Source organism: Mustelus asterias, chromosome 3 (assembly GCF_964213995.1).
Source record: "Mustelus asterias chromosome 3, sMusAst1.hap1.1, whole genome shotgun sequence".
Taxonomy (NCBI): Eukaryota; Metazoa; Chordata; class Chondrichthyes; order Carcharhiniformes; family Triakidae; genus Mustelus; species Mustelus asterias.
Genome location: NC_135803.1, coordinates 3,512,645 through 3,538,589, shown reverse-complemented (window position 1 = coordinate 3,538,589; position 25,945 = coordinate 3,512,645). Strand labels below are relative to the sequence as shown.

Genomic DNA, 25,945 nt, shown 5'->3' with positions numbered 1-25,945 from the left:
GTTTTTTTTACACAGAGTGTAGTGGGTGCCTGGAACCCGTTGCCGGGGGAGGTAGTGGAAGCGGATATGGTAGTGACTTTTAAGGGGCGTCTTGATAAGTACATGAATAGGATGGGAACAGAGGGATATGGTCCCAGGAAGGGTTGGGGGTTTTACTTAAGTTGGGCAGCATGGTCAGTGCAGGCTTGGAGGGCCGAAGGGCCTGTTCCTGTGCTGTAATTTTCTTTGATCTTTGAAGGCTATGGCAAGTGAGAACCTAGAAACTATCATCACGAAAGAGGTAATGTTGGGCAAATCAATGGGGCTAAAGGTAGACAAGTCTCCTGGACCTGATGGAATGCATCCCAGGGTACTAAAAGAGATGGCGGGAGAAATAACTAATGCACTCGTGGTAATTTATCAAAATTCACTGGGCTCTGGTGTGGTTCCCGCAGATTGGAAAACAGCAAATGTGACGCCATTGTTTAAAAAGGAGGTAGACAAAAAGCAGGTAACTATAGACCAGTTAGTTTAACTTCTGTAGTAGGGAAAATGTTTGAATCTATCACCAAGGAAGAAATAGCGAGATATCTGGATATAAATTGTCCCATTGGTAAGACACAGCATGGGTTCATGAAGGGAAGGTTATGTTTGACTAATTTGGTGGAATGCTTTGAGAACATTACATGCGCAGTGGACAATGGGGTACCTGTGAATGTGGTGTATCTGGATTTCCAGAAGGCATTTGACAAGGTGCCGCACCAAAGACTGCTACATAAGATAAAGATGCACGGTGTTACGGGTAGTGTATTAGCATGGATAGAGGATTGGTTAACTAACAGAAAGCAAAGAGTGGGGGTAAATGGGTGTTTTTCTGGTTGGTGATCAGTGATTAGTGGTGTGCCTCGGGGATCAGTGTTGGGACCGCAACTGTTTACGATTTACATAGACGATTTGGAGTTGGGGACCAAGTGTAGTGTGTCAAAAATCGCAGATGACACTAAGATGAGTGGCAGAGCAAAGTGTGCAGAGGATGCTGAAAGTCTGCAAAGGGATATAGTCTAAGTGAGTGGGTGAGGGTCTGGCAGATGGAGTACAATGTTGGTAAATGTTAGGTCATCCATTTTGGTAGGAATAACAGCAAAATGGACTATTATTTAAATGGTAAAAAATTGCAGCATGCTGCTGTGCAGAGGGGCCTGGGTGTCCTTGTGCAGGAATCTCAAGGAGTTGGTTTGCAGGTGCAGCAGGTAATTAAGAGGGCAAATGGAATTTTGTCCTTCATTGCTAGAGGGATGGAGTTTAAAAACAATGAGGTTATGTTGCAGCTGTATAAGGTGCTGGTGAGGCCACACCTGGAGTACTGTGTACAGTTTTGGTCTCCTTACTTGAGAAAGGATATACTGGCACTGGAGGGAGTGCAGAGGAGATTCACTAGGTTGATTCTGGAGTTGAGAGTGTTGGCTTATGAGGAGAGACTGAGTAAACTGGGGCTATACTCATTGGAATTCAGAAGAACGAGGGGAGATCTTATAGAAACATATAAGGTTATGAAGGGAATAGATAAGATAGAAGCAGGGAAGTTGTTTCCACTGGTGGGTGAAACTAGAACGAGTGGGCAAAGCCTCAAAGTAAGCAGAAGCAGATTTAGGACTGAGTTGAGAAGGAACTTCTTCACACAAAGGTTTGTGAATCTGTGGAATTCCCTGCCCAGTGAAGCAGTTGAGGCTACCTCATTAAATGTTTTTAAGGCAAGGATAGATAAGTTTTTGAACAGTAAAGGAATTAAGGGTTATGGTGCGCGGGCGGGTAAGTGGAGCTGAGTCCACAAAAAGATCAGCCATGATCTTATTGAATGGCGGAGCAGGCTCAAGGGGCCAGATGGCCTACCCCTGCTCCTAGTTCTTATGTCCTTAATTCAGCTGTAAGGATAAGAAACAATACTAATACAGCAAGGAATTTCAATACTCCCACCTGCAAATGCAAGAGTCAGCTCAAGGCAACCCAAGCGTGTCCTTATCTCAGTTTAAGACAAAGTGATGCAGAGTGTTTAACCAAAAAATAAGCTTCCTTATGATAAATTTGTCTAAAGCACCACCCCCTCAAGTGGAGCAGCCTGTTTTGAGTGCTGCACTCTAAGGAAGACATGATGGCATTAGAGTGCAAAAAAGATTCATGAGAATGGTCCCAGCGATGAGGCACTTTAGATACAAAGATATATTGGAAAAGTTGGGACTGCTTTCCTTGGAGGACAGAAAGCTGAGAGAAGGATCAAGAATGAGAGGGTACACATTTAAGGTAACTGATAAAAGCAACAGCGACATGAGGAAAAGTATTTTCACACTGAGCGGTTAGGGTCTGGAATGCACTACCAGAGCATGTGGTGCAGACAGGGTCCACATGAAACCCTGTCACAGGGAATGGGACTGTTACCTTAAACAGAAAAATGCACACTGCTACGGACAGAAGATGGGGGAATGGCACCAGGAGAGGTGCAGACACAATGGGCCAAATGGCCGCCTCCTGTGCTCCTGTGATTCTACCCCTAGATATTTCTGCTAATTTACAGAACACAGGAATTATTACTTTATCAGTCAGTATCAGGTGTTGACTGTAGTCACTTGCTCCCTTTTACACAACAGGTGATTCACATCATTTCTTATTCATAAGGATATTTGAAGGACAATTGTATCTAATAGCTGCCAGTTTTAAATTAAAAGTAAATTAAACACAGTAGAGTGAACCAGCACCTTATAAAAGGGGAGGAGGGGAAGTGTTCAGATAACAAATAAATCCGAGTTATGTCTTCCCAACGTTGTGGAGTCAGCACCTGTGTATTATGAGGAAGTGACAAGGTACAAGTCAGGAGTGCGATGGAATACACCTTCTCAAGGGCAACTAGTGATGGGCAATAAATGCTGGCGATGGACTCATTGATTTATAAAATGAATTTTATAAAGTACCTCACTTCAAATTTACCTCAGGATCTGACGTACAAAATCTCACTTTATCTGTTGCGTAAATGTGCTGAGCCCCAAAACTTTGTTTCCTTTCCTCAACTTTATTTAAACTACACATTTGGATAACAAAGACTTTTTGAAGCAGAGAAACACCGATTCAGCCCATACCGACATTACTTTTGAGTAATCTACTGCCCATCACATTACCTGCTTCACTTCCTCTTTCTCCAGAGACTCATTCAATCACTCTCCTAAAACATTTACAATGGTCACTTCAAAGACTCAACTTAGTACCATTCTGTTATCCTTTAGGTGAACACAGTAAGAGTTTTAACAACACCAGGTTAAAGTCCAACAGGTTTATTTGGTAGCAAACACCATTAGCTTTCAGAGCGCTGCTCCTTCGTCAGATGGAGTGGAAATGTGCTCTCACCTTTAGGTGAACATAGCTCCACTTCTCTGACCTTCATGCTGAAACTTTGCAATGTTTAAACTTGGAACATGGATGTTGAAAAAGGGCCTGACATTAAATAAATTGCGAAACAAAACCAAATATGTCTGCACAGTGACAATTCCTGGAATGGTCTCTAGAGAAGGGAAGTGAGGAGGTATGATGTTGGCATATTCAATCGGCAATTATATGCTGGAGGGTGGAATCATAGGTTTCTACAGAAGGATGAGTATGTGGGTTGAGTGGTATTCCTCATCAGTACCATATCTTTGGCGGCCCCTGATTATTGCATTTTCTACGTCGGTTATCCACAGTTCTAGGTTTTTGTTGGGCTGGAAAGCATCCACTCTGAGTCTCATTCAGGAAAGCATGATGACAGGCAATTTTCCAAGATTATTCAAAGACTTCTCTAGAAATCTGGCTGTGCAGGTAAACATGTCACGCAATGCATAAATACGCAGGATTTAATAAAATAAAGTTAAAGATGAGATAATCAACGATTATCAGAATTTTTAAAAAAGGGTTGAATTAGTTGATCTCAGCCCAGGGATGAGGGGGGGAAAGAAGAAAAACAGTCAGCTGCAGTTTGACTGGTTTCTCTGGTGGAGTTCATTGCCAGCCCACCATGTTCAATGGCCCACTTTGGACAGTTACAATCATGCACAAGTGGCCACTTAGAGGAGATAGAAGTGACAGAATGGTAAGCCTATGGGAAAGGTGAAAACAGTCATGCGAACTCCCTCCCATCCACACATATGCTATTTTTGACCAGATTCATTTAGGTTCGACTATTTCCAGACACGTTCATCATGCCCAATGGAACTTTAGGAGATTGAATAGATAGCAGTCATGCTGTGGCAGGGTTTTATGTTGCCTATGTCCTAACTTCCACCAAGTTCCATTCACACATTACCCATGTTCTTTGACGACATTGGTTCCCAGTCCAGCAATACCTCAAATTTAAAATTTGCATCCTTATTTTCAAATGTCTTTAGAGCTTCATCCCTCCCTATCTCTGTAACTGCCTCTAGCTGCACCATGCCAAGATTTCTGTGCTCCTCCAATTCTGGTCTCTTGCGTATTCCCCAATTTTAATCGCTCCACTGTTGGTGGCCATGCCTTCAGTTACCTTGGCCCTAAACTCTTGAATTCCCTCTCAAAACTTCTGTCTCCTTAACTATCTCACCTCCTTAAAAACCACTACTTTTTTTTGTATTCATTCATGGGACATGGGCGTCGCTGGCTAGCCAGCATTTATTGCTCATTCCTAGTTGCCCATGGGTAGTTGAGAGTCAACCATATTGCTGTGGATCTGGAGTCACATGTAGGCCAGACCAGCAGATTTCCTTCTCTAAAGGACATTAGTGAACCAAATGGGTCTGTCCAACAATGGACAATGGTTTCATGGTCATCAGTAGATTCTTAATTCCAGATATTTATTTTATTGAAATCAAATTCCATCAACTGTTGTGGCGGGATTCAAACAGCTTTCCATTCGCGAGGGCAGCCATTGACCATTACCCATTGTTTCCTGTTACAATGCCAACTTTTGATCCAATTAACCACCGTACTCTGTATCCTGAAGGTTTTTACTTTTTTGAGCAGCCTGCCATGTGGGACCTTGTCAAATGCCTTACTAAAATCCATGCAGACAACACCCACTGCACTACCCTCATCAATCCTCCTCGTCACTTCATAGAATCTGCAGCAAAGAGAGAGGCCGTTCAGCCCAAACTGGCCCATGCCGACCAAAAAGCCCATCCAAGCTAACCCAATTTGCCTGCATTTGGCCAATATCCCTCTAAACCTTTCCTATCTATGTATCTCCCTCAAACAATCTAATTTGTAATGCATAACCTCCCATTAACGATAGAGGGTTGGCAGCAGGAGAAATACTTAATACAATTAATGTTACCAGAGAGGCAGTGCTGGGTAGACTAATGGGACTGAAGGTGGACAAGTCCCCGGGTCCGGATGGAATGCATCCCAGGGTATTGAAAGAAATGTCAGAGGTAATAGTGGATGCGTTAGTGATTATTTATCAAAACTCGTTGCATTCTGGGGTAGTGCCGGTTGATTGGAAAACGGCTAATGTTACGCCGCTGTTTAAAAAAGGAAGGAGACAAAAGGCGGGTAACTATAGGCCGGTCAGCTTAACGTCTGTAGTAGGGAAAATGCTGGAATCCATTATTAAAGAGGAGATAGCAGGGCATCTGGATAGAAATGGTTCGATCAATCAGACGCAGCATGGATTCATGAGGGGAAAGTCGTGCTTGACGAACATGTTGGATTTTTATGAAGATGTGACTAGGGCGGTTGATGGAGGAGAACCGGTGGATGCGGTGTTTTTGGATTTCCAAAAGGCGTTTGATAAGGTGCCCCATAAAAGGCTACTGAAGAAGATTAGGGCACACGGAGTTGGGGGTAGTGTGTTAAAGTGGATTGGGGACTGGCTATCCGACAGGAAGCAAAGAGTCGGAATAAATGGGTGTTTTTCCGGTTGGAGGAAGGTAACTAGTGGCGTGCCGCAGGGATCGGTACTCGGGCCGCAGCTATTTACCATTTATATAGATGATCTGGAGGAGGGGACGGAGTGTAGGGTAACGAAGTTTGCAGACGACACAAAGATAAGTGGAAAAGTGAATCGTGTGGAGGACGGAGAAGATCTGCAGAGAGATTTGGACAGGCTGAGTGAGTGGGCGAGGATATGGCAAATGGAGTATAACGTTGATAAATGCGAGGTTATACACTTTGGAGGAAATAATAACAAATGGGATTACTATCTCAATGGAAACAAATTAAAACATGCTACCGTGCAAAGGGACCTGGGGGTCCTTGTGCATGAGACGCAAAAGCCCAGTCTGCAGGTACAACAGGTGATCAAGAAGGCAAATGGGATGTTGGCCTATATTGCGAAGGGGATAGAATATAAAAGCAGGGATGTCTTGATGCACCTGTACAGGGCATTGGTGAGGCCGCAGCTGGAATACTGTGTGCAGTATTGGTCCCCTTATATGAGGAGGGATGTGTTGGCATTGGAGGGAGTGCAGAGAAGGTTCACCAGGTTGATACCGGAGATGAGGGGTTTGGATTATGAGGAGAGGCTGAGGAGATTGGGTTTGTACTCGTTGGAGTTTAGAAGGATGAGGGGGGATCTTATGGAGACTTATAAGATAATGCGGGGGCTGGATAGGGTGGAGGCGGAGAGATTCTTTCCACTTAGTAAGGAAGTTAAAACTAGAGGACACAGCCTCAAAATAAAGGGGGGTCGGTTTAAGACAGAGTTGAGGAGGAACTTCTTCTCCCAGAGGGTGGTGAATCTCTGGAATTCTCTGCCCACTGAGGTGGTGGAGGCTACCTCGCTGAATATGTTTAAAGCGCGGATGGATGGATTCCTGATCGGTAAGGGAATTAAGGGTTATGGGGATCAGGCGGGTAAGTGGTACTGATCCACGTCAGATCAGCCATGATCTTATTGAATGGCGGGGCAGGCTCGAGGGGCTAGATGGCCTACTCCTGCTCCTATTTCTTATGTTCTTATGCTGACTATCCCTGACTGGTCCATGTCTTTCGAAGTGACAGTTTACCTGATCTCCTAGGATTGATTCTAACAATTTGCCCACCATCAAAGAAAGAACTGGTCTATAATTGTTTGACAATTCTTTTGTTCCCTTTTTAAACAATGGAACCACATTTGCATTCCTCAGTCCTCTGGCACCTCCCCTGTGTCTAGTGAAGATTGGAAAATAATGCTCAGAACACCTGCTATTTCCTCCCTGATCTTCAACATCCGAGGGAACAATCCATTCGGCCCTGGCGACTTTTCCACTTTCAAGGGTTTCAACTCCTCTAACTCTTCCTCTCTTGTTATGATTATTTGATCCAACATTTCACACTGTTCCTCTTGAATTACTATCCACATTGTCCCTTTTCGTTGTGAATAAACAGACAAAAGACACATTTAAAACTCTTCCCATATCTTCTGCATCTTCACACAACTTCCCTTCTTCATTTCTGACAGGTCCCACTTTTACCTTAACTATCCTTTTGCTCTTCATATACTAGTGAAAAAATGTTGCCTGCTAATATTTTCTTAATTTTCTTGCTAATATTTTTTATGCCCTCTCTTTGATTTTCTTATTCTTGATCCCTGTACTTTCTATACTCCTCTCGGTGATCTGCAGTGTTCAGCTTTTTGTAACTATCATAAGCTTTTTTTTCCTATGAAACTTCCCTTGTATTTTTCCAGACAATCATGGGGGTCGAGATTTCTATTTCTGGACGGGACATGTCTGCTTTGTACCCGAAGGATCTCACTTTTTAGTGCTTCCCGCTGATCTATCCTTTAGCAGTCTTGTCCAGTCTATCTCAGCTAAATCACGTCTCAGCTTTGTAAAATTTGCCTTTGAAACTTTTATTTCCGATTTATCTCTGTCTTTGTCCTTAACAATTTTAAATCGAACCGAATTGTGATCACTACCCCGATATGGTCGCTCACTATCACTTCACCCACTTTCTCATCTTCATTTCCTAAGACTAAATCCAGAATTGCATTTCCTCTTGTTGGGCTTGTCATGTATTGTTTTAAAACTAGTGCTTTGTATAGTTTAAGATTTCCCGATTTGTATACTCCATTCCCTTTCACCTAAAGGCCAACACTCCATTTGCCTTCCCAATTACCTGAATTTGCATGTTAGCTTTTTGTGATTTATGCACGAGGGCCCCAAATCCCTCTGTGCTACAGCTTTTTGCAGTCTTTCTCAATTTAAATACTCAGCTCCTTTATTCTTTCTACCAAAGTGCATAACCTCACATTTTCCTACATTATATTCCATCTGCCAAGTTTTTGCCCACTCACCTAACCTACATTCCAAATGACAGAAGTTAATCTAACTGGCCTATATTTACTTGTTTTTGTCTCCCTTTTTCAATAAGGGTGGTACATTGGCACCAAAAGAGAAAATGCTGGAAAATCTGAGCAGGTCTGGCAGCATCTGTAAGGAGAGAAAAGAGCTGATGTTTCAAGTCCGGATGACCCTTTGTCAAAGCATTGGCACATTGGCAGTTTTCCAATACTCTGGGACATTTCCTGAATAAAAGGATTCTTGCATCCACCATCTCTGTAGCTACTTCCTTTAATATCCTGGGAGGCAATCCATCAGGTCTAAGAAATGTATCATTCTTTAATCCCATGAGTTTCCCAAGAACATTTTCTCACGTGGTAGTTATTGTATTTATTTCCTCCACCAACTTCTGCCCCTTGAATTGGTATTTTTGTAATGTTATTAGTGTCTTCCACTGTGAAGACTGAGGCAAAGTATTTATTTAACTCTTCTTCCATTTCCTGGTTCCCCATTATTATTATTTCCCCAGTCTCATTTTCGAAGACATACAATGTTCATTTTGGCCTCTCTCTTTTTATATATTTAATAGCTCAAACAGTAATTAAAATTAGAGCACCCACAAGGCTTTAATAGAATCAAAGTGTCCAATCCCAACAGAACAACCACCAGCAAGGCAAACAGAATAACAAACTATGTAGCCAAAATCCAAGCCTCGTGAGATACTGCAAAAAAGACCCGTATGCCTGACCCCTGGCATCTGCAGAGTTATGAGAAAAGGCATGAACTATCCAGCCTCAAAAATAGTGAATGGTGAGGTGATTTAAGAGAGAAAAATAAGACTAATGTACAATTGTGTCACTATCAAGTGCACTGCCTGAAAGTGTGGTGGAGGAAGATTCAGCCATGGCTTCCAAAAGATAATTGGACAAACATCTGAAGCGACAAATATCCGAAGTAAAAACAATCGCAAGGCCACAGGCAAAAGGCTGATTGATGATTGGGATTGGCTGAGTTGCTCATGCAGAGAAATGACACAGATACGACAAACTGAATGATGACCTCGGTGCTGTAACCATTCCACAACTCTGAGTAGCCAATTTGCAAGCACAAAGTTTGAACAAACATCACTGATAACATTCCAAAAATGTTTGAACGTACTGCTGCATGAGAAATGAATATCCACACGAGGGAGTTTCCCCTATTCTTGCTCAAAATAGTGGCTTTGGACACTTCGATATCCAAGCAACACGGCAGTTAGGACTTCGGTTAAACCTCCCGTGATAGATGGCAGCGCTGACCGTATGGCGCTCTTTCAGTATGGGCGGTGTGGCGCCCCCACAGTACCGACCCTCCGACGCTCCCACAGTACCGACCTGCCGGCGCTCCCACAGTACCGACCCGCCGGCGCTCCCACAGTACCGACCCTCCGACGCTCCCACAGTACCGACCTGCCGGCGCTCCGTCAGTGCTGACCCTCTGACAGTGCAGCACTCCCTCAGTACTGACCCTCTGACAGTGCGGCACTCCTCAGTACTGACCCTCTGACAGTGCAGCACTCCCTCAGTGCTGACCCTCTGACAGTGCAGCACTCCCTCAGTACTGACCCTCTGACAGTGCGGCACACCCTCAGTACTGACCCTCTGACAGTGCGGCACTCCTCAGTACTGACCCTCTGACAGTACGGCACTCCCTCAGTACTGACCCTCTGACAGTGTGACACTGCTCAGTACTGACCATCTGACAGTGTGACACTGCTCAGTACTGACCATCTGACAGTGCGGCTCTCCCTCAGCACTGACCCTATGACAGTGAGGCGCTCCCTCAGCACTGACCCTATGACAGTGAGGCGCTCCCTCAGCACTGACCCTCTGACAGTGCGGCGCTCCCTCAGCACTGACCCTATGACAGTGCGGCGCTCCCTCAGCACTGACCCTCTGACAGTGCGGCGCTCCCTCAGTACTGACCCTTTGACAGTGCGGCGCTCACTCAGCACTGACCCTCTGACAGTGCGGCACTCCCTCAATACTGACCCTGACAGTGCGGCACTCCCTCAGCACTGACCCTCTGACAGTGCGGCACTCCCTCAGTACTGACCCTCTGACAGTGCGGCACTCCCTCAATACTGACCCTGACAGTGCGGCACTCCCTCAGCACTGACCCTCTGACAGTGCGGCACTCCCTCAGTACTGACCCTCTGACAGTGCGGCACTCCCTCAGTACTGACCCTCTGACAGTGCGGCACTCCCTCAATACTGACCCCCTGACAGTGCGGCACTCCCTCAGCACTGACCCTCTGACAGTGCAGCACTCCCTCAGTACTGACCCTCTGACAGTGCGGCACTCCCTCAGTACTGACCCTCTGACAGTGCGGCACTCCCTCAGTACTGACCCTCTGACAGTGCAGCACTCCCTCAGTACTGACCCTCTGACAGTGCGGCACTCCCTCAGTACTGATTTCTGATCGGGGGGGAACAGAGTTGGCCTCTGGTTGACCTTTGGGATGAGATGGTTTGTGGTGAAGAGACAGGAGGCTGTGACCCAGGTGGAGAGAGGCCAGCAACTCCGCAAACCCAAATGATGCCGGGGGAGAGACCCGGGCCTCCCCCGCTCGCCACCCCGGCTTTTCCCGGCCGGCCGCTGGAGGCGGGCTCAGGGCCCACTCCCCTGAGGGCCGGTGAAAAGGCAAAGCTGGGCCCGGAAATCCGCGCTGGTTCCCGGGGTAAGTGTCTGCCCGGGACCGGGCGCTCCCTCACCTGTCACGTATTGGAAGAGCTCGGAGTCGATGTCGGGGAACTCGTGCCGGATGATCTCCACATAGGTCGCCATGTTTCCTCCGCCTGCCGGCCGGCCCGCCACAACCGCGCTTGCGCAGCGCCACTCGGCGTTCCAGAACTGCGCCTGCGCAACCAGCCGGGTCCTCCGGAACTGCGCCTGCGCAACACGCCCAGCTCGCCAAAAGTACGCCTGCGCCGCCCGCGCGTCCCGTCAGAACCGCGCCTGCGCAATGTCGCCTGACCGTGATGCCTCCTGGGGTTGGAGTTCTCGATCGGCGGTTGAACCTGGGCAATCCGGGTCCCCGGACTACAACCCCTATCATGCATCGCGGCTTCCCCATCACGTGGGAGAGTGGGCGGGGTTGTATGTGATTGACAGCTGGAGTTGTCCTGCTGGCTCACGCAGGGCCTGTGACAGCAGCTTGAGCAAATCCAGCATTGTTCGCACTCACTGCACAAGTCCCCACTGACTCCCTTCATCTCTGAACCCTCCACTCTATTCCCATCCACATATCACCAGGCTGTGTTGCTCATTTTCTATTTTGTCTTCTTTGTATAGTTTGACAAGAGGGACATGGAATTCACCCCAATCAGCCTGGCTGGAAGCAGCTTTGGAGCTTGAAAAAAACCATGCTGCTGAGGTAAGCTTGCTGCTTCTGCCTGGCAAAGGGTCTGGGATTGGTCCCTTGGCTCTTAAATTGACTCTGGGGTTATTATCACGGTGTGGGATCTTGCTGTGTATACTTTGGGTGCAAGGCCTCTGCTTATTTCTCCACACTTCGCGTCATTTTTGTAGGAGCCTCCCATTATCAATTCCAATGAGCAATATAGAATCATGGCCAAAAGAGAAAACATTGGAAAATCTCAGCAGGCCTGGCAGCATCTGTAAGGAGAGAAAAGAGCTGACGTTTCGAGTCCAGATGACCCTTTGTCAAAGCTCCCCGTAGAATCATGGCTCCTTCTGCACTGTATAGACTCTATGATTCTCCCATTATCAATTCCAGTCAGCAATATGATTGGGGGAATGGTTTCCCATTGCTTTACTCATGTGTATGGGAGTCGGTTTAGCTCAGTTGCCTGGACAGGTGGCTAGTGACGCAGAGCGATGCCAACAGTGCAGGTTCAATTCCCACACTGGCTGAGGTAATTCATGGAGGCTGTGTCTTCTTATCCTTGCCCCTTGCCTGCAATGTGGTAATCCTCAGGTTAAATCATCACCAGCCTATGGTCACCTGCAACTTTGGCAACTTTACCTTGATACTCATGTGTACATAGAACAGTACAGCACAGAATAGGCCCTTCGGCCCACGATGTTGTGCCGAGCTTTATCTGAAACCAAGATCAAGCTATCCCACTCTCTATCATCCTGGTGTGCTCCATGTGCCTATCCAATAACCGCTTAAATGTTCCTAAAGTGTCTGACTCCACTATCACTGCAGGCAGTCCATTCCACACCCCAACCACTCTCTGAGTATACTTAAAGGAAACACTGATCCTGGTCCTGATGGGTCCTCTATCTGTAAGCAGCTGTTGCTCCTTCCTCCCAAAAGGTTGCTGCATAAGATAAAGGTACACAGAGTTGGGGGTAAAGTGTTAGCGTGGATTGAGGATTGGCTATCTAACAGAAAGCAGAGAGTCGGAATAAATGGGTGCTTTTCCGGTTGGCAATCAGTGACTAGTGGCGTGCCGCAGAGATCGATGCTGGGGCCTCAACTATTTACCATATACATAGACGATCTGGAGGAGGGGACCGAGTGTAGGGTAACAAAGTTTGCGGATGACACAAAGATGAGTGGGAAAGCAAATTGCGTGGAGGACACACACAGTCTGCAAGAGATTTGGATAGGCTAAGTGAGTGGGCAAGGATCTGGCAGATGGAGTATAACGTTGGTAAGTGTGAGGTTATCCACTTTGGAAGGAATAATAGTAAAATGGACTATTATTTAAACGGTGAAAAATTACAACATGCTACTGTGCAGAGGGACCTCGGGGTCCTTGTGCATGAATCACAAAAACTCAGTTTGCAGGTGCAGCAGGTAATCAAGAAGGCAAATGGAATGTTGGCCTTTATCGCGAGAGGGATGGAGTATAAAAGCAGGGAGGTCTTGCTGCAACTGTACAGGGTACTGGTGAGGCCGCACCTAGAGTACTGTGTACAATTTTGGTCCCCTTATTTAAGAAAGGATATATTAGCTTTGGAGGGGGTACAGAGAAGGTTCACCAGGTTGATTCCGGAGATGAGGGGGTTAGCTTATGAGGAGAGATTGAGTAGACTGGGCCTGTACTCATTGGAGTTTAAAAGGTTGAGGGGACATCTCATAGAGACATATAAGATAATGAAGGGGCGAGACAGGGTAGAAGCAGCGAGGTTATTTCCACTTACAATGGAAACAAGAACTAGGGGTCATAGCCTCAAAATACGGGGGAATCAATTTAGAACAGAGTTGAGGAGGAACTTCTTCTCCCAGAGGGTAGTGAATCTTTGGAATTCTCTGCCCAATGAAGCAGTAGAGGCTACCTCGTTAAATGTGTTTAAGTCACAGATAGATAGATTTTTAACCATTAAGGGAATTAAGGGTTATGGGGAGCGGGCGGGTCAGTGGAACTGAACCCACTATCAGATCAGCCATGATCTTATTGAATGGCGGAGCAGGCTTGAGGGGCTAGATGGCCTACTCCTGCTCCTATTTCTTATGTTCTTATGTTCTCCCTCGAGTTTCTAGTTCTTGCACCATCAACACCGAGAATTCATTGTTCCTGTCATTGAACATCGTTCATAACCCTCAGCATGAAGCCTGTATCTGAACATGATGCGACTCGCCAAAGGACAAGGTGATGACCCTCTGAGGTCTCAAAACACCCTGCTACACTAACTAGAAAAGTATTTAATTGGTTGCAGTGCTTTGGGATGTCCTGAGTTCGTAAAAGACACTACATAAGTGCATGCTTTTTCTTTGAGATAAAGCAGTTGCTGGTGAATCATTTTCTGGGGGTGAATGAGTCTCATCATTTGCAGATGACAGAGAACTTAGAAATATTGTGAGAAGGATAGTGATAGACTTCAAAGAGGACATCGGCTGGTAAAATGGCGGACATGAAGAGGATGACATTTAATGCAAAGAAATGTAAAGTGATAGATTTTGGTAGGAAGGGACATTAATGCAAAATAAAGGATAGAATTCTAAAGGGGATGGCGGAGCAGAAGATACATGTGCATAAATAATTGAAGGTGGCAAAGTTAATGAAGCATGCGGGATTCTGAACTTTATTTGATTTATTATTGTCACATGCACTGGTATACAGTGAAAAATATTGTTCCTTGCATGCTGTACAGACAAAGCATACCGTTCATAGAGAAGGAAAAGAATGTAGTGTTATAGTCATAGCAAGGGTGTGGAGAAAGATCAACTGAATACAAGGTAGGTCCATTCAAAAGTCTGGCAGCAGGGAAGAAGCTGTTCTTGAGTCGGTTGGTACGTGTCCTCAGACTTCTGTATCTTTTTCCCAACAGAAGAAGGTGGAAGAGAGAATGTCCAGGATGCGTGGGGTCCTTGATTATGCTGGCTGCTTTGCCGAGGCAGCGGGAAGTGCAGACAGAGTCAATGGATGGGAGGCTGGTTTGCGTAACGGTCTGGAATAATGGTTTTGAAGGCTGAGCTGTAGTCAATAAATAGAAATCTGACATAGGTGTCTTTGTTATCCCAGTGTTCCGGGGTTGAGTGTAGGGCCAGGGAGATGGCGTCTGCTGTGAACCTGTTGTGGTGATAGGCTAACTGTAGTGGATCCAGGCAATCTGGGAGGCCGGAATTGATTTGTGCCATGACTAGCCTTTCGAAGCACTTCATAATGATGGATGTCAGAGCCACCCAGGCGATAGTCGTTAAAGGCACTCTATCTGGCCTTTCTTTGGTACAGGGATGATAGTCATCTTGAAGCAGATCGGGTGTAAAGAGAGGTTGAAGATGTCGGCGAATAACCCCGCCAGCTGGTCTGTGCAGCATCTGAGTGCTCATCCGGGTTTTCTTCTTATGCCTCCAATCTCAGAGACTGTGGCTTTTTGCTAACTAGTTGCTAATTTAGTAATCACATCAATGGCATAACAGGTGGTACATCTTGACTGGAAATATGGGAGCTTGTGAAATATATTGCAACCTTGCACAATCATATCTATAGTAAGTATGCATCTTGAGCCACTTCAGCTGAAAGCTGTTGAGTTGAAGCCTGAGCCGTTGACTTTATGGGGCATCGGGGTGGGTGCAAGTTGCCTGGGATGAGGCAGTCACACCACTTGGATTATTATTTATTTATTTATTAGTGTCACAAGTAGGCTCACATTAGCACTGCAATGAAGCTACTGTGAAAATCCCCCAGTCACCACACTCCGGCACCTGTTCGGGTAACACTGAGGGAGAATAGCATAGCCAATGCACCTAACCAGCACGTCTTTCAGATTGTGGGAGGAAACCGAAGCACCCAGAGGAAACCCATGCAGACACGGGGAGAACATGCAAACTCCACACAGACAGTGACCCAAGCCGGGAATCGAACCCAGGTCCCTATCGCTGTGAGGCAGCAGTGTTTAAAGTTCATTTATTAGTGTCACAAGTAGGCTTACTGCAATGAAGTTACTGTGAAAATCCCCCAGTGCGACAATGCTAACCACTGTGCCATCTTGAACAGTGATCTGGGACAGGAGATTGTGATTGTGAGCCAGGCAGGTATTGGAGTCCAGGATGTGTTGATGGAGTAGCCTCAGCCCTTGATTTTGACTGAACAGGTATAAGGTACTCTCTATCTGTGTGGAAGATCAAACTGACATGGCTCCATGATGCAGGATACCATTCGAGCAGGATGAAAAAGAATAGGGTAGGATCAGAGCACAGTTTTGTCAGGGGATAGATACCGTTCTGTACATCCATGACCAGAAGCTCTGAAGGTTGTGTTGCTTTCCTGGTGCTAGGACTCAAGAACAGCTTCTTCCCTGCTGCTGTCAGACTTTTGAATGGATCTACCTTGCATTAAGTTGATCTTTCTCTACACCCTTGCTAAGACTGTAACACTACATTCTGCACTCTCTCGTTTCCTTCTCTATGAACGGTATGCTTTATATAGCGCGCAAGAAATAATACTTTTCACTGTATGTTAATACATGTGACAATAATCAGTAAAATCAAAATCATTTCCATTTGTCTTTCAGGAGTTGGCACACAATTACAATTTCAATTTAAAGGGCTGACGGTAGGCATGTGAGGTACATGCAAAAAAGTGGCAGAGGTGGGTATTCATTGGTGGATCCTGCCATCAGGTGACAATTCAGAAGGAATGTGTGGGCTATGGAAGCCTCCTTTTCAAACAGGGAGGCTCTGTGACAAAGCCACAGGTTTCATGGTACATCTTTCGTTCAGCACGCTGATCCATTGTTGCACTCTGTCACCCTCAGACCCCCTCAAACCTCTCCACCCCATCACCCTCCCCCCACTTATTATTCTGTTGTGTCCTATGCTCTTCCCCCCCACTCCCTCTCCCCACCCCCATTATGTCCAAGCCCTTCCACTGCATCATGAAGAAGTCAGAACCAAGATAGAGACTGGCGCACGATTTAGCCGCCCACCCCTTGCAGATTCTCCTTCAGGTTGTCAGGGAGCAGTAGGAGGTGTGCTATCCCACAGATGGTAACAAAGGATCCTCCCATGTCACCAAGGCAGCCTGGATGGAGATCACAGTGGAGGTGAGTAGCCTTGGGGTCTTCCAAAACTCCTGGATCCAATGTAGGAAAGGGGTCAAACACTAATCCCTGCATGGGACTGCAGTTCAGCAGGCCCAGTCCTGGGCCTGCCCTATAAAAGGCTCAGGTAAGGAGTTACAACTGGGCAGGCCATTGCTTGTTACCAGGGGAACTCATATTCAACAAATTCCACAGGAAGATCAATGATTCCCATGAACCTCATGAGGGCGATCACATATATATAAATGATTTGGAAGAAGGTGTAACTGGTGTAATCAGCAAGTTTGCGGATGACACAAAGATGGCTGGAATTGCGGATAGCGAAGAGCATTGTCGGGCAGTACAGCAGGATATAGATAGGCTGGAAAATTGGGCGGAGAGGTGGCAGATGGAATTTAATCCGGATAAATGCGAAGTGATGCATTTTGGAAGAAATAATGTAGGGAGGAGTTATGCAATAAATGGCAGAGTCATCAGGAGTATAGAAACACAGAGGGACCTAGGTGTGCAAGTCCACAAATCCTTGAAGGTGGCAACACAGGTGGAGAAGGTGGTGAAGAAGGCATATGGTATGCTTGCCTTTATAGGACGGGGTATAGAGTATAAAAGCTGGAGTCTGATGATGCAGCTGTATAGAACGCTGGTTAGGCCACATTTGGAGTACCGCATCCAGTTCTGGTCGCCGCACTACCGGAGGGACGTGGAGGCATTGGAGAGAGTGCAGAGAAGGTTTACCAGGATGTTGCCTGGTATGGAGGGTCTTAGCTATGAGGAGAGATTGGGTAGACTGGGGTTGTTCTCCTTGGAAAGACGGAGAATGAGGGAAGATCTAATAGAGGTATACAAGATTATGAAGGGTATAGATAGGGTGAACAGTGGGAAGCTTTTTCCCAGGTCGGAGGTGACGATCACGAGGGGTCACGGGCTCAAGCTGAGAGGGGCGAAGTATAACTCAGACATCAGAGGGACGTTTTTTACACAGAGGGTGGTGGGGGCCTGGAATGCGCTGCCAAGTAGGGTGGTGGAGGCAGGCACGCTGACATCGTTTAAGACTTACCTGGATAGTCACATGAGCAGCCTGGGAATGGAGGGATACAAACGATTGGTCTAGTTGGACCAAGGAGCGGCACAGGCTTGGAGGGCCGAAGGGCCTGTTTCCTGTGCTGTACTGTTCTTTGTTCTTTGTTCTTTATTCTCCACTACAAGTTGTTGCAATGTCCAGCCCAAGCCATAGCCACTATAGGAGACTGCACTGACTGACAGAGAACGCAATCTCATTTGCCTTTCCCAGCGGAGTGACACCATATGGGTCCTGGAGGGTTCACATTTGGAATCGGGAGCATGATCTGGCGACCACATCACTGACATGTCCCAACAGTTGAGGGGACTGTGACAGGCACAGCCCCTTGACATTTGGAGGATTGCTGGGTACCAAGTGCCTGCTGAGCCCCATGTTGATGACACAAATCTGGTCAGAACGATTATAAGCCTGCTAGATTTGTAAGACATTTGTAAGATGCATGTGACAAATGTCCTCCCCTCTTGCTCTTCTCAATGGTAGAGTTTTCAGGAGGTTTATTTGGTAGCAAAAGCCACACAAGCTTTCGGAGCTCTAAGCCCCTTCTTCAGGTGAGTGGGAATTCTGAGGGGAGGGGAGCACTTCAGCGGTCACGAGCATTCGGCCCCCGACACTCGGGTAAGCGTTCTCCAAGGCGGCCCTCGCGACACACGACAGCGCAGAGTCGCTGAGCAGAAACCGATAGCCAAGTTCCGCACACACGAGGACGGCCTCAACCGGGACATTGGGTTCATGTCACACTATTCGACTCTGCGCTGTCGTGTGTCGTGAGGGCCGCCTTGGAGAACGCTTACCTGAGTGTCGGGGGCCGAATGCTCGTGACCGCTGAAGTGCTCCCCTCCCCTCAGAATTCCCACTCACCTGAAGAAGGGGCTTAGAGCTCCGAAAGCTTGTGTGGCCTTTGCTACCAAATAAACCTGTTGGACTTTAACCTGGTGTTGTTAAACTTCTTACTGTGTTTACCCCAGTCCAACGCCGGCATCTCCACATCAGAGTTTTCAGGTTCAGACGTAGCTCTGGGAGAGAGGCTGGCAGAGGTTTGGAGATATCCCGAGCAGGCAATAGAATTCTGGCATTGGGGCCAGGTCATACAGGCGCCTCAATTATGGGAAAAGAGGGTGCATATTAGGTTGCTCCTGATATCCCTGCCACATCTTTCCAAGGCCCTGACAGCCAGATAACGCTCATGCACATTCATGGGCTCTTCCTCAGGCTCATTCAATTGAACTCCACACTGGGGAGTTGGGTTAGCTCAGTTGGTTGGACAGCTGGTTAGTGATGCAGAGTGACGCCAACAGTGCACCTGAGGTTATTCATGAATACCTGCCTTCTCAACCTTGCCCCTCGCCTGAGGTGTGGTGATCCTCAGGTTAAATCACCATCAGTCAGTTCTCTCTCTGAAAGGGGAGAGCAGCCTATGCTCATTTGGGACTTTTACTTGACTGATAATTTTTATTTCATCTGTGAACTTACTGATCATACTCCCCATATTCCTGTCTAGATCATTAGTGTACACTACAAACAGCAAGGGACCCAGCACCGATCCTTGCAGTACACCGCTGGACACAGGCTTCCAGTCACAAAAGCAACCTTCAAGCAACACGCTCTGCCTCCTGCCACTGAGCCAATTTTGGATCCAATTTGCCAATTTTCCCTAGATCTCATGGGCTCTTAGCTTCTTGATCAATCTTCCAATGCGGGGAAACTTATTGCTATCTTCAAAGTCCTTAGTGTGCCACGGATGATGCATCCTTTACTCAGAGTCTTTCTCAATGCTACTAACATACAAGACGCTCCTACACCAGAGTGTTCCAGCTATTTAGAGCACAATCAATGTTTAACTAGCTATTGTGATTAATGGTATATTGGACACCCCTTAACCTATTTTCCATGTTCACTTTAGCCAACTCCATCCTCATTCCCTTGTAACTACCTTTATTTAAGTTTAAAACACTAGTCTTGGGCCCATTCTGTCATAGAATCCCTGTCGTGCAGAAGAGGCTATTTGGCCCATCGAGTCTGCACTGACTCTCTAACAGAGTATCTTGCCTCTCCCCTGACCTAATTCTGCAATCCCTCACATTTACCATGGTTAATCACCCAACCTGCACATCTTTGGACTGTGGGAGGAAACCTGAACACCCAGAGATGGCCCTCTCGATGATTGATCTAACCCCGTGCTCTCATAGAATCATAGAAACTCTACAATGCAGAAAGAGTCCATTTGGCCCATCGAGTCTGCACCGACCACAATCCCACCCAGGCCCTACCCCCATATCCCTACATATTTACCCACTAATCCCTCTAACCTACGCATCTCAGGACACTAAGGGGCAATTTTAGCATGGCCAATCAACCTAACCCACACATCTTTGGACTGTGGGATGAAACCGGAGCACCCGGAGGAAACCCATGCAGACACGAGGAGAATGTGCAGACTCCACACAGACAGTGACCCGAGCTGGGAATCGAACCCAGGTCCCTGGAGCTGTGAAGCAGCAGTGCTAACCACTGTGCTACCGTGCCATCTCCTTGCCCTACGAGTGTTTAATGGGAACTGAATACTTGTACGGAAAGTCCCTCGTGCCATATAGCACTAAACTCCTACCACCTCCCGGCACCTGCAATCGGCTAACATAAGGATGATTGTGGCCATGGAAAAAGTTTCTTTGCCACCTAGTTGAACTGTTAATCAGCCCAGGAATCCATCTACTACTTCACACTGTTTATTTAAGGAAAGAGCACAAAGAGACCAAAACAGCAACCTACGTAGGCGGTTCATTCAATCCATTGGAATCCAGCCATGTGACTTATATCAATAACATCTCCTCATATTTCCTGAAGTCTGGATTAACAAACCATAATTCCATTTTATAAAGAACAATAGGAGGTGCTTCAAGATTTGTTCCTTATCTGTTGACAGATGTGACATATTTAAATAAAAACAAATATTTAAATAACCAACTCCAACATCTGGTCCTTGATCATTTCCACTTTGAGGAGGGCTGGAGTAGTTTTCCAGATGTTGACACTTTCCAAGTTGACCCAAATATATTAAGTTTGTGTGATTTATAAATATGGCTAAAGAATCTGGCTGTGTTTTCACCAGAAATAACTTCTACAATTCTCTTCCCAATGCACATACTTGACTCTGTGAGTGTTTTTTCCCGCCAGTGCTGTGCTGCTCGATGCTGCAGGTGTCGATTCTGATTGGGGTCCCATTCCAACCATTCTGTGTGCTTGAGGCTTGTCCTCATCCAGTGTCCACATGAACATTTTAGCACACCTCGGCCGAGACTGATCAAGTTTGGAAGTTCTAGCTTATTTTTCATTTCCTCCAGCCAAAGGCCATCTTATCACAGAATCAGACAGTGCAGATGAGGCCCTTCGGCCCATCAAGTCTGCACCGGCACATGAGAAATACCTGACCTACTTACCTAATCCTATTTACCAGCACTTGGCCCATAGCCTTGAATGTTATAACGTGCCAAGCACTCATCCAGATACTTTTTAAAGGACGTGAGGCAACCTGCCTCCACCACCCTCCCAGGCAGCGCATTCCAGACTTTCACCACCCGCTGGGTAAAAATGATTTTCCTCACAACCCTCCCCCAATCTCCTGACCCTCACTTAGAACTTCCCCTCATGACTGACCCTTCAACTAAGGGGAACAGCTACTCCTTATCCATCTGGGCCATGTCTCTCATAATCTTGAACACCTTGATCAGGTCGCCCCCTCAGTCTTCTCTGCTCCAATGAAAATAACCCAAGCCTATGCAACCTCTCTTCATAACTTAAATATTCCCTCCCAGACAGCATCCTGGTGAATCTCCTCTGCACCCCTCCAGTGCAATCACATCCTTCCTATAATATGGCGACCAAAACTGCACACAGCACTCCAGCTGCAGCCTCACCAATGTTCTATACAACTCCAACATGACCACGCTGCTTTTGTAATCTGTGCCTCGATTGATAAAGGCAAGTGTCCCATATGTCTTTTCACCACCCTACTAACATGACCTTCCACCTTCAAAGATCTGTGGAGAAATGCACCAAGGTCTCTTTGTTCCTCAGAACTTCCTCGTGTCATGCTGTTCATTGAATATTTCCTTCTCAAATTACTCCTTCCAAAGTGTTACACCTCACACTTTTCAGGGTTAAATTCCATCTGCCACTTATCTGCCCATTTGACCATCCCGCCTATATCTTCCTGTTGCCCAAGACACTCAACCTCACTGCTAATCTCCCGGCCAATCTTTGTGTTGTCACAAACTTACTAATCCTACTCCCCACATAGTCATCTATAGTCATTTATACAAATGATGAATAATAGGGGACCCAGCATACATCCCTGTGGTATGCTTGGACACTGGCTTCCAGTCACTAAAGTAGCCTTCTTTCCTCACCCTCTGTCTCCTACAACTGCACTAATTTTGTATCCACTTCATCAAATTACCCGATATCTCATGTGCATTTGCCTTCTTTATAAGTCTCCCATGTGGGACCTTGTCAAAATTTTGCTGAAATCTATATAAACTTCACTACCCTCGTCTACACACCTGGTCACCTCCTCAAAATATTCAATTAAATTTGTTAGGCGTGACCTCCCTCTGACAAAGCCATGCTCACTATCTCTGATCAAACCTTGCCTCTCCAAGTGGAGATAGATGCTCTCCTTCAGAATTTTCCCTATCACTAACGAGAATCACTGGTCTGGAGTTCCCTGGCTAACTGTGACAAACTTTTTAAAATAGCACAACCACATTACCTGTTCTCCAGTCATCTGGCAGCTGCCAGAGGATAGAGATGGACTATCCACTTTGCATTGATATACTTATAGAATATCTTCGGATTTTCCCTACTTTTACCAGTCAGACCTTTCTTATATCCTCTCTTTGCTCTTTGAATTGCTTCCTTAAGCTCCAAGCCGCACTTTCTGTACTCCGCTAATACCTCACTGATTTGCTCCCCTTGTAACTGCTAAAATCCTTTTCTTTTCATCGTATCCTGAATATCTCTGGTCACCCATAGTTGTCTGGGCTTCTCTATCATCCTGGAGGGAACATGCTGGGCTTGTATCCTTCTCATTTTCTTTTTGAATGCTCTCCACCCCCACTGCTCTTCTGTAGATTTCCCTGCAAGTAGCTATTCCCCGCCTACCTTGGCCAGATCCTGCCCTATTTTACTAAAATCCACTCTTCCCCCCAATCCAAAGCTATTTTTTGCACCTTGTCTATTTCCTTGTCCATAACAAGTCCCAGCTATAAATATGTGGGGTTATGGGAATAGGGCCTGGGTGCAAGTGTGGTTGGTCAGACTCAATGGGCCGAATGACCTCCTTCTGCACTGTAGGGATTTTAAGCTTAAATTGTACCATGTTGTGCTTGCGATCACTAAAATGCCATCACCACCCCAACAGGGCGGCATGGTGGCACAGTGGTTAGCACCGCTGCCTCACAGCGCCAGGGACCTGGGTTCAATTCTGGCCTCGGGTCACTGTGGGAAGTTTGCACATTCTCCCCATGTCTGCATGGGTTTCCTCCGGGTGCTCCAGTTTCCTCCCACAGTGCAAAGATGTGTGGGTTAGGTTGATTGGCTATGCTAAATTGCCCCTTGTCAGGGGGATTAGCAGGGTAAATGCATGGGGTTACAGGGATAGGGCTTGGGTGGGATTGTGATTGGTGCAGGCTCGATGGGCCAAATGGCCTCCCTCTGCACTGTAGGGATTCTATGATTCTATAACCACCTGTCTGGCTTCGTTCTCCAGAATTAGGTCCCGCACTGCATCTTCCCTTTTATTCATTCGTGGGACATGGGTGTCGCTGGCTGGCCAGCATTTATTGTCCATCCCTAGCTGCCCGAGGGCAGTTGAGAGTCAACCACATTGCTGTGGATCTGGAGTCACATGTAAGCCAGACCAGGTAAGGACGGCAGATTTCCTTCCCTAAAGGACATTAGTGAACCAGATGGGTTTTTCCGACAATCGACAATAGTTTCACGGTCACCAGTAGATTCTTAATTCCAGAAATGTTTCATTGAATTCAAATTCCACCATCTACTGTGGCAGGATTCGAACCCAGGTTTCCAGAATTTCTAAATTAATATCACTAATACCACTAGCCTCCCTTGTTGGACCTCTACATATTAGCCTAAAACATTCTGCACACATTTCAAGAAATCCACTCCATTCAACTCCTTAACACTATGTCTATCCCAATTAATTTTGGGAAAGTTGAGATCACCTAATATAATTATTGTTATTGTTTTTACACACCTCCGCAAATTGTGCACATATTTGTTCCTCAATTTCCCACTGACTACCCACGGGCCTATTATGAACACCTAGAAATGGCTCTCCCATTTTTGTTCCCAAGCTCTACCCACAAAGCTTCATTCGATGCCTCCTCCACTTTTCAAAGAGAACTGAGGCACTGCTGTGTGCTGTTTCATGGAGACGTGGCTCACTCTTGCTTCACCGGACTGTGCCCTACAACCAGTGGGTTTCTCAATCCACCGAATGGACCCTACAGCAGCGTCAGGCAAGGCTAGGGGAGGTGGGGTCTGCCTCCTAATCAACACCTCATGGTGTCTAGATGTGGCAACACTAGGGAGTTTTTGCTCACGAATCTAGAATACCTGACGCTAAAATGCCAGCCTTACGACCTTCCGCAAGAGTTCACCTCTGTTATCCCGACAGCAGTTTACATCCAACTCCACGCGGGCGTGAGGATCGCTCTGGGCGAAATATATACCACCACAAATAGCCTTCAGACGAAACATCCCGAGGCCTTGTTCTGGAGACTTCAATCAGGCTAAATTCAAGAGCGTTCAACCAAGATTCCACCAACACGTCTCCGTTTCCACCAGAGACCCAAACATCCTAGACCACTGCGACACAAATATCAAACATGTCTACCACTCTATCGCCCGCCCACATTTGACAAATCAGACCACAAGGTTATGCTTCTGCTCCTGGCTTACAAGCAAAAACAAGCGGGAGAATCCACCAAAGAAAATTGTGCCATGTTGGCCTGAGGAATCGGATGATCCCCTATGGGACTGCTTGGAGTCAATGGACTGTCAGTATTTAAAAACTCTATGACCAGCCTGAACGAGTACGCCACTACAGTAATTGACTTCATTAGTAAGTGTGTAGAAGACTGTGTGCCAAAGAAGCAAATCCACGTGTTCCCCAACTGGAAACCATGGATGAACAGGGATATCCACTGCTTGCTGAAGTCCAGGTCTGAGGCATTCAAGTCAGGCGACCCTGACCTATACAAGAAAGCCAGATACGATCTAAGGGGATCAAAGATGCCAAAAGACAGTACTGGACCAAACTAGAGTCCCAGGCTAGCCACACAACCCCCGCCGACTATGCGAAGGTCTGCAAGACAAAACAGGCTACATGTAAAATTGCCAGCTCCAACGCCCCTTCCTGATGAGCTTAATGCATTCTAAGCCCGTTTTGAGCAAGAGGTCAGCGAGAGTATGTCCTCTACCCTGGAAGCCTTGGACAAACCTGTACCCAAGGTCACCATTGCAGATAACAGAGCAGCTTTCTCGAAGGTCAACCCATGGAAAGTGACTGGCCCGGATGGGGTTTCCGGACGAGCACTCAGATCCTACGCGGACCAGCCAGCGGGGGTATTCGGAAACATCTTCAATCTCTCTTTACAACAATCTGAGGTCCCTAACTCCTTCAAGAAGACAACCATCATCCCGGTACCAAAGAAAAGCCAAGCAGCGTGCCTTAATGACTATAGTCCAGTGGCTCTGACATCCATCATTATGAAGTGCTTCAAAAGGTTAGTCATGGCACGAATCAATTCCAGCCTCCGGACGGCCTGGATCCACTGCAGTTTGCCTACCGCCGCAATAGGTTCACAGCAGACGCCATCTCCCTGGCCCTGCACTCAACCCTGGAACACCAAGATAAGAAGGACACCTATGTCAGACTCCTATTTATTTCCTACAGCTCAGCTTTCAACACTATTATTCCTACAAAACTCATCTCCAAACTCCGTAGCCTGGGGCTCGACTGGATCCTGAACTTCCTAACGCTCAGACCGCAATCAGTAAGGATAGGCAACAACACCTTCTCCACGATCATCCTCAACACAGGTGCCCCACA

The 25,945-nt window shown here is 46.6% G+C and overlaps 1 protein-coding gene and 1 long non-coding RNA gene across 6 annotated transcripts in view; one reads left to right on the top strand and one right to left on the bottom strand.

Annotated features, from left to right (window-relative positions):
* abcf3 (ATP-binding cassette, sub-family F (GCN20), member 3) overlaps window positions 1–11,128 on the bottom strand; it is a 125,189-nt gene extending 114,061 nt beyond the window's left edge. For 2 of the 5 annotated variants that reach the window (XM_078204249.1, XM_078204259.1), the window contains exon 1: window positions 10,988–11,114. Coding sequence is in view for 2 of the 5 variants with exons in the window: in XM_078204235.1 (XP_078060361.1) it covers window positions 10,988–11,060 (73 nt within the window). In the remaining 3 variants the exon portion in view is untranslated. Of the gene's footprint in view, window positions 1–10,987 lie in introns of all 5 variants that reach the window. The other 3 variants (XM_078204235.1, XM_078204236.1, XM_078204239.1) reach the window with 3 other exon arrangements.
* Window positions 11,129–11,537: 409 nt separating this feature from the next.
* Window positions 11,538–20,769, top strand: LOC144486289 (uncharacterized). Its single transcript, XR_013496245.1, has 3 exons — window positions 11,538–11,649; window positions 16,629–16,736; window positions 19,313–20,769. It is a non-coding gene; the product is annotated as an uncharacterized LOC144486289 (long non-coding RNA).
* The last annotated feature ends 5,176 nt before the right edge of the window (window positions 20,770–25,945 follow it).